The sequence below is a fragment of the Patagioenas fasciata genome, chromosome 14 (assembly GCF_037038585.1).
Source record: "Patagioenas fasciata isolate bPatFas1 chromosome 14, bPatFas1.hap1, whole genome shotgun sequence".
In the NCBI taxonomy this organism is placed as follows: Eukaryota; Metazoa; Chordata; class Aves; order Columbiformes; family Columbidae; genus Patagioenas; species Patagioenas fasciata.
The window spans coordinates 10007163-10015996 of NC_092533.1; the positions used below are offsets into that span (position 1 = coordinate 10007163).

The 8834-nt window shown below is 42.5% G+C and overlaps 1 protein-coding gene across 1 annotated transcript; it reads right to left on the minus strand.

Moving 5' to 3' along the window:
- Positions 1 to 188: 188 nt before the first annotated feature.
- Positions 189 to 7137, minus strand: CAMLG (calcium modulating ligand). The gene is made up of 4 exons (XM_065849256.2): positions 6907 to 7137; positions 5085 to 5539; positions 4348 to 4413; positions 189 to 2711 (listed from the first exon to the last, which is right to left on the minus strand). Exons 1-4 carry the CDS (start codon positions 7070 to 7072, stop codon positions 2520 to 2522), a joined length of 879 nt encoding a protein of 292 aa, XP_065705328.1. The 5' UTR covers positions 7073 to 7137; the 3' UTR covers positions 189 to 2519.
- Positions 7138 to 8834: the final 1697 nt, after the last annotated feature.

Consider the following 8834-nt stretch of genomic DNA (forward strand, 5'->3'; position numbering starts at 1 on the left):
CCCGCCTGCCGCGCCCCCTGGCGGCTGGAGGACGCAGAGCCGGGGCGGGGGCAGCAAAAACCGGGTAGGAACGGGCATCTCGCGCAGTCCCGCCCATCGCAACCGCCTGGGGCTGCCCCGGCGGGATTCCCGGTGCGGAGCGTCTGTGGCGCATACAACCCCCTCCCCAGCCAGGACAAACCGCCAAGGAAGGGGGTAACAAATATACTTTTAATAGAAAACAATCAGTTTGGCGAGAAACGTTAAAATATAATTACGTACATGAACAGAATAAGTTAAAAACGGAATAAAAGGGACAAATTCCTTGACCAACGGTGAGGAAGAACCTGCCCCTCCTCGCGCCCTGCCGGTTCCAGCAAGGTTTCCTCCAGCTCACCCTGAGTTCGTCAGACAAAAGTAAGTGTTTATGGGCCGAAAAGTTCCAGGTCAGGTCTCACGGCAATATTTCTGTCACTGCTTGAGAAGAAAACCCACTTCAGCTTTCCTTGCAGGGCTGAGTGAACACACAGCAGCTGGGACAGCTCTGTTCTCAGCATTCTGCTCATTGGGATTAAAATCTTCACACTGAGGATTAAAAAAACATTGCCTTTGCAGATGTTAGTAGCCAGTATTTTTGCAATTTATTTGTATTACGTTTGGGCATATAAATAGAGTCAGAACAAGTCTAACATTTGAGCAAACTCATTTACATATCTCAACCTTAATTTAAATGGCAGCTATTTCAATTCAGTTCCTAATACAAATTTAAAGCTTCCGAATAAATATTTGTGCTAATAGACCTAAGTCAGAATCTTCTGCAGCCCAGCCCTGGACAACTGTAACATGATGCATACTGAAAATATTCAGTAAAAAAGAAAACTGTCAAATCAAAACACAGGCTTTTTGTTTTCATGCAACAAACAAACATATATTTAACTTAGGGGTTAGAAATGCAGTGCTAAAATTAAATCAGGAAGCTTTAACAGAGAAGATTAAGCAGAAAGCAGGGCTGTTTACTTTAAAGAGGCATAATTAAACGTTTCTGCTGCCTAAAAAATGTCTGCAAATACCAACAGAAATAGGTATTTCTCTATGTTAAAAAAAGCATTGGCCTAGATTATCTGAAATCCAGATTCTAAACAGAAAGCTGCAAGTTGAAAATAATAGCAAATTTAGCTTCAATAGAAATCTTCACAGATTATTGTTTAAACTACTTGGAATGACACTCCCTCTTGGTGTGCAAAATTCATGAGATTGAAAACTAGAGCAGTTGCTACTTTATTACTGTGTCCAGTGACAGGATCCATCTGTATTTGTCATTATTTCACCTGTGTGGCTGGGTATCCACAGAACAAAATACAAAGCACTATTGTCCCTTCATACATAGATTTTCATGCGGGAGTCAACTCAAAGCACTGTTTTTTATTGCACTGTCTTTTGAAGTATTCAGGATTTAAAGAGGAATGGCTACTATGATTTTGCTGGGCCAATTTCCAAAATACACCAAAAAATTTAAGATAAATAGCTCTGCTGAATCAAAGGCTGTGTGCTGTTGGTTTGTAGCATTACACAGCAGAAGCAGAACTCCTCCACAATTAAGATCCTGTTTACATGCAAATGTCTGGTAATAAACAACCTGCAGAAATTAGTGTCATATTAAAAGTTGTCTTGTGCAATCTGGGAAGGAGCTACAAAAAAACCAAAATACTTCCCTTGGCAGTTTTATGTCTACTAGAGCAACCATCTGATGCTGCAGGTTGGTTGCCAACATATACAAGTTTCTCCTCATGAGATGAACTGTTAAAATAAAGACATCAGGCTGAAAACATACGTGTGAGCTACTAGTACTAGGCTGCTGGAAACTCACAAACAGGTGAGATTAACAATTTTGTTTCTTCCTGCTTGTTGACTAATGACATTTGTAAGCAACAGGACTTTGTTGTTGGTTTTGCATTATAATCATAAAATGAAATTAATCACAATCACAACAAATGATGTATAGCAAGGCAAGGATTAGGACAACCAAGTGGCCTGTTTCACCAACATTCTCCAGAAGCAGCTACTTGGTTCAACAGTCTGAATTTGAACAACAGGATACAGGAATTTCTTTTATTGAGAGCTTTCTTAAAAAATGGGAACACCACAAAATGAGCAGTTCTTATTAGCTATAGTGATACTGGAGAAATATATATATATATAGCTCTGCTGAAAGGAATTCTCTTTGTTCTCACTGAAAAGAACAAAGGCAGCTTTGTAAATGTTTATGAAGGAGGCTGAGAAGAGCAGCATTAACTAAACCAAATAAATAATCCATTGACACTTGCATCCTATTCTTCACATTTATAACAGGCAGTCACAGTATTTAAATAAACTGAACCAATGCAACTGACAGTCTGGAAACCTGCTCTTCCTTTCCCAAAATGGCTCCTTTGAACAGGTAAGAATTTTAATGAAGGTTTAAACCTGTCTGCACAGTCAGACATTAAAGGAATACGGTCCAGAAAGCTTTAATGTAACTATCGTGTTGAATTCTACAGCCATCATGGTACTTCAGAACCAAAAACCAAAGTAAGTTCATGGCAAAAGATAAAAGTAAAGAAATAGACACAAAGGTCTGTGAAAACATCTCCCATTTTGCTGTAGGTGTCCATGAAACGACTAATGACTTCTGCAGGGATTCCAGACAGTAAAAGGGCAGCAGTTAGTACTGTCGTTTTCACCTTCTTCTCACACTAAAAGAAAAAAATAAACAAAACACAACAGTGTGAAGTTAGTTCCTCTGTTATAATTCAAATCTGCTTTATGCAGGTGTTGTGCCCATTTCAGACCTAGCCAGGCACATTCAAGATTCATCACGTGGCCTGATTCTCTCCAGACAGGCTCCTGGATTCACAGCACTTAGCCCAGCTACACACCGATGCTGTGATGGATCCGGCAGAGACAAATGAGAGCCCGGTTAACAGCGAATAAAATTTACCACAGATATTATGTCTACTTCATGCTGGCACTCCAAGCAGGATGTAAAGCGCAGCAGCTTCTACATGAGTGGGAAGAGTCCCAGACAAGAGCAACTTGGGTGTAAGAAGGCAAGTCAGGCATCTGCATGGGCAGAACACGATTAATCTCTCCACACTGCTTGGCGAAGGATACTGTTACTTTTCTAACACGGAAAAATTATTTAGAACTGAAAGCCAACTTGTTCCTTTCTATTTTAGTAAGACTCTATTTGGCAGTTTTATCCTCTGAACTCAGAAATGCCCTCAAATCCTTTTGAAAGCTGTTCTTCTGTCCTTACGATGACAAATCCCAAGGATGGGAAGTCTGACAGGCAGGAAAAAAACGATAGTGGCTGAAAATTTGGGTAATTTGATGATACTTGCTGGATATCTTGATTTAATCCAATCTAAAGCTTTCAAAAATCTTTCTAGGTTTCATAGGAGAAAAATTAAGGATAAGAAGCTGACAGAGCTCATCTAAGTGCAGTAAAAGCAAGTTGTGGAAAGGAACCAACTCTTTAAATGCTGAAACTGAAGAGCCGATTTTTAAAACAGTAGAAACAAGATCAAGATGAGCTACTACAAGTCTAAGGCTAATTCTAATGTTTCGTATTTTGACACATCAGCTTGGAATGCCTAATATGAAGTTTAGTTTTGAATTAGATACTTAACTACACAAGAACCACTGATCTGACATGCTACAGCTAATCTATTTTTCCTTTTTAAATGCTAATGTTTGCTTTCAAGTATGGATTGAGCATCATTCAAACCCCCTTTGCTCTGCAGACCTGACAAAGTCATTAACCAAATAAATACTTCAGCACAATTAACTGGTGTAAACATAAAAAGCAGGTGATATAGCAAATCTTGCTAATAAGCAGCAAGGTTCACACACAAAGAAATGTCTTATTTCAAGTTGTCACTCAAACTGCTGCTAGCAATGGAATGCAGAGCCCTTAAAACCAAAGGACTGTCTCATTTTTTAACAAACACCCTCCCAAATTTCATCCATGTATCACATGCAAAACAGCTATTGACACAGCAAGCAGTAACTACAGAAAAGTGTGACCTACAAGACAAAAAAAGAAGTTTCCCAAATGCATGAATGAACTAATTTGCTTTCCTGGTCATGTGCTTTTAATTAGGCTACAGCTAAATAAATTGCCAGTATACATTTTCACAGCAACTTTAAAAAAGATTTGGACTAAATCTGTGTTGATTAAAAACTAATATAGACTATCAGCATTTGGTAACTCCCAGTTCTACAGTTTAAAACGAAGAATACTTCACATGCATTGGTTCTTTAGCAAGACAATCTAAGCACAAGTTTAATGTAAAACATTTTAAATCTAATTCTGAAAAAATACCTTACCTTTGGAAAGTACTTGGACAGTCCCATGTACGCAAGTTGTAGAGTAAGAAATGGTGCAAATATTGACTGAAGGAACAGAAAAGAATACACAAAAATTAACTTGGTCAGAAGTAATAGCAAAGAAAACACACAAATTTAATGCTTCCTGAGTCATAAAAGAAAATTAAGCAGGTAAAAAATAATTTGTGGACAAAAGCAACAGTATTCTTGAATACTACAAACCTAAGTAGACAAGTCACATGTCAAAAATAACCTTCTGCCTTATTTTATTTGAACCTAAAAACCTGAAACTGCAGAAGCATACAACAGTGTGTAAAAATGAGCCCAGTGATCCAGGAGGCAGAAGGCTGTACCAGCCACACACCTCTGCATGATGTACTGGCAGACACCCCAAATACTGAGGAACTACTTTTCTCAGAAGACCGATAATTGAGTACGATCTGATTATCGTGGGACAACTATTGTTCTTACTCTATTCTTCTTTCATAGACTCCAAACTAGAAGAGCAGTTGACTTGTGCTCACACACACAGGAATAAACTCGCAGGAGACTTAAGCTGCAATAACTCTTACAATGCTTCTACCTATCAAACAGTTTTATACAGTTGTTGGAAATGTGAAGAGTGGCTGAAGTTCCCGGTCATTGCTAACAGATTTCACCCCTAGATAAAGAGTATTTCACAGTAAGTTTGTAGTTAACTAGCAAAACAAAATAGGATTTTTTTTCCTTGAACTCACCAAGTACTTGCACACAAAAGCCCTGACTGTGATGGCAAGCAGAGCACATCCCACCAATCTGAAAATGCGGAAAGAGTCAAACTCCTCCACTGCATTTCCGTTCTCTTGGCTTGGCTTCTCATTCATCAGCTGGTTCCTCAGCTTCAGAGCTTCATCAAATCTGGATAAGTACTGGTCTAATCCACGTCTAGGTGGCCGCGGTGCAGATTCAGATGGCAGCTCCGCTCTGTGACGGTGACGGAGCTCACTTGTACCCTCACTGACAAGCTCTGGAGTTTTACTGAAGAAGTCCTTATCCCCTTTGAGATCTACCACGCTGCCTCCATGGTCAGCTGCACCCACCACATTGCAGACAGAATCACCAAGCACTATTCGCTTGGAAACTGAAGGAATGGGAAGGGAGTTTGATATATCTTGTTCGTGCTGAAGTTTTGATTCTGTGTGACTTTCATCATCTAAAGAAGAGAAATAAAAATACAGAGTTATGCACACCAGCTACAAGGAACAACACTTTAGTCATACTGGACTGAGGTCCTTGGTTGACGACTCCACTTCCAAAGTGAAAGCACAGATTTATTATTAATAAAAGTGCTAATTATTAGTCGCAAAGCTATTTGACATACCTGAATACAATTAATCCTATTGTAAAAAGAAATGGGCTCAGCTGATACACAGCCTGTTTGTGTATCGAAGGAAATGTTTACACACACACCCCACAGATGATGATAATGAAAAGGGAAGAGCACAGTGTGGACCAGACTTAAATGTTCATCAGCTTCACCAAGATTATGCTTGTATACAACTAGGCTCAGCACACTCCTGTCTCCCTTCTGCCAGCCTACAAAGAACCCTGCACATACCACTCTTCAGAAATGGCAGACACGAGACAGCAAGCTGTGCAAGGCAAGTTGGAAGCTGAAGCTGTCAGTCAGCAAAGGAGAAATGAAAACACTGGACTTCCTCAAGCAGCAACACTGCGTGCACAAGAGGCAAGATGTTCCAAATACAGGGAGCAATGTAAAAAAAAGACAAATATTCAAAGAAAGTAAGTTACATAGAAGGAACATTAGAGTGAGAAATGAGCAAGCAATAAAGGAAGCATACTTTGGCTTGTTCTCCGTTGTCATAGACAAAGCAGCGTTAACTTGCACTGTATTAAACCTGAAGGCCCCATATTACAGCGAAGAAAGTGATGCCAGAGAACACAAACCAAATGGAGGGGCATACGAAACAGGTCTGTTCCTACCAGAGAAGGGAATCAACACTTTTCAGCATTAAAGCAGAATAATTCATGGCTTCTGGGCATCCTTGTAAACTGAAATCTGACAAGACAGTCAGCCTCCTCCAAGTATGTACAGAAATACAAATAACCTACTTATAAATCTGCAAGAAAATTCTGCATGCCAACTGCAAATAAACAATGACTGATAATTATCCAAATGCAAGAAAACTTTGATATCAAACACAACTATGGAAGCAAAAACTGAATGAAAACATGGGGGAGGCTCATCATTTCTTCAGCTAAGAAAAACCACTTGAAGTGACAGCCTGTCCACTCGCTGTGTGTGCACAGTAACAGGCCCGTGACCTGATCTCAGCACATTTCTGGTGACATGTGGGTTTTACCCGTGGGTTTCTCGAGAACCAGAGAAACTCAGGCTTCACTTAAAGCATCGCTGAAACGAAAGGTCGCGCTGAGGGGCCAAACAGCAGCCGCTGCCGTCCCACGGGGAGCGGTTCCGGCAGGAGGAGGCCGCCGCCGGCTGTTACCGCCAGCCCCACGGCCGGGAGCCCTCACGCCGCCGCCCGTCACAGGGCTCACCCTTGCCCGCCGCGGGCCGGTGGAAGCCCATGATGCGGTTGATCCGCTCCTCCGAGTTCATCAGCAGCTTCCTCCGCCGCAGCTCGGCTCGGCGCTGCGAGGCCGAGAGGCCAGCAGGGGCTCCCGGGGGCGCAGACGCCGCTCCCGTCCCGCCACCGTCCTCCATCCCCAACGGAAAAGGCCGCGGCGTTACCTCAGCGCCGCACAATGGGGCCGCCCCGCTTCAGCGCGCAGGCGCTAGCTCCCTCTAGCCGCTAGCACCCTCCAGCCGCTGAAGCAGGCGCCGCCATCTTGCGTAAGGGCAAGAGAACAATGGGCGACGCAGGGAGTACCTTTCACTGGCCGTGCTCTCTGACGGTACGGCGCCCGCATTAAAGATGGCCGCTCCGGCCTCGGAAGTGACATTACGGCGCGAAAGGAGATGGCGTCTGCGCAGTGAGGGGGCGGGAGTGGCGAGAGCTGAGGCGGTGGCGGGGAAGACTCGGTGCTGACAAAAACCTGACTGACAGATGCAGTCAAGGCGAGGGGTTTTGCGTGGCTATCGGAAAAGCAAACCAGCAGTGACGTGACGCCGTGCTCTGAGGGCGAGCGGGGGCCAGCTCCTTCTTTAATTGGCTTGAATTCTGGTTTCAGTAAACCTGGCAAATCCACCTTGTGTTCAGTGAGGAGAATCTGCTTAACAAGGCAGTATAAAAAGTAAGGCAGGATAGTAACATTTTCATTCTCATACAAAGAGATGAGAGCAGTGTTCTGTATAGAAACTTAGAGTATTTGAATAAGCGAAGGTTCATGTTTCTAGCCAAAGTTGTATTTATCTAACACTGTACAAAATTGTGACCGTGCGGAAGCAGCAATATGTCAGAGGGGTTCGGAAGGACAGACTGCCAGAGTTGTTTCCAGCACACGATGTTCAGAGCAGTGCATGGAGGAGCACGCCCGGGGGTGGAGATTTGCTGTTGGAAAAGCTGCGAGTGCTGCTGTACAGCCGAATTTAGGAAATGAGTCGTCTCTGGGCACACTCCAAATGAGGGAAGAGAATATGCTGCTTATTGGAGTGTGAGCAAACAGACGTTTTCATGTGTACGTGAAAGGGATCGTAACGTAGGAAAATGCCTTCAGGGAGCTGCTGGGCAGCGCGGGGCTGCTTCCCAAAGGCTGTTCCGCATATGGTGTCACTGCACAGCTGTTAATACATTAAGCAAATGAAGGGATTGACTGTGGATAGTGAGGGAAAAAAACACGGGAACAAGGACCACTCAAGGATTCCAGAATTACCATAACACTATAAACCAAGAAACATCTCCAGTTATTTCTACCAAGATATGGTTGGTGTAATATTCATATTTATGTACAACAAAAAGTGCATTACACCTCTAATTGCATGAGAAAAAGTGATAAAACCAGGCCACAGTATTCTTTACTTAACTGAACATTCCATGGCTAACACACATAGTGAAAGCACCTGAAAGCCAAACCAAATGAAGACAGTGACATGGATCAATACTTCAAATTAATTACCTTAACAACTTGCACTCCATAACTCCCAGACTGCAGCACAGGCACTTCCATTAGAAGCAAGACTCTGCTTAAGGATCCTGTTCTTGAACTTCCACAGGCTGCTGCCAGGACGGAACGTGGAGCCACGAATGAAATTCAGCAGCAGCAGGACAGAGATTGTTACACGTATTGGGGAAAACCTTTGTGTTGACAAGTCCAATTAGTGATACTAAGTGATTTAGAGAATGATACCATCCTGTATTCAAAAACTGAGATGAAAGTACCAAGCTTGTGCATTAACTTATATATGATGAACCAGAAGCAGCAGTGATGACAGCTCATAAAAAAACCTGGCAAGCGGAAGATGGAATGACTTTTATAAAAAGGTGTTGAAATAATAGGCTGTTAAATGAAGATCTAGGATTACCTAC

Coding starts and splice junctions, on each gene's coding strand:
- CAMLG (XM_065849256.2), bottom strand. CDS start 7,072: ATGGAGGACGGTGGCGGGACGGGAGCGGCGTCTGCGCCCCCGGGAGCC. Junction 4,414..5,084: donor CTTTTGTGTGCAAGTACTTG/GTGAGTTCAAGG, acceptor CTGTTCCTTCAG/TCAATATTTGCACCATTTCT. Junction 2,712..4,347: donor TGTCCAAGTACTTTCCAAAG/GTAAGGTATTTT, acceptor TTTTTCTTTTAG/TGTGAGAAGAAGGTGAAAAC.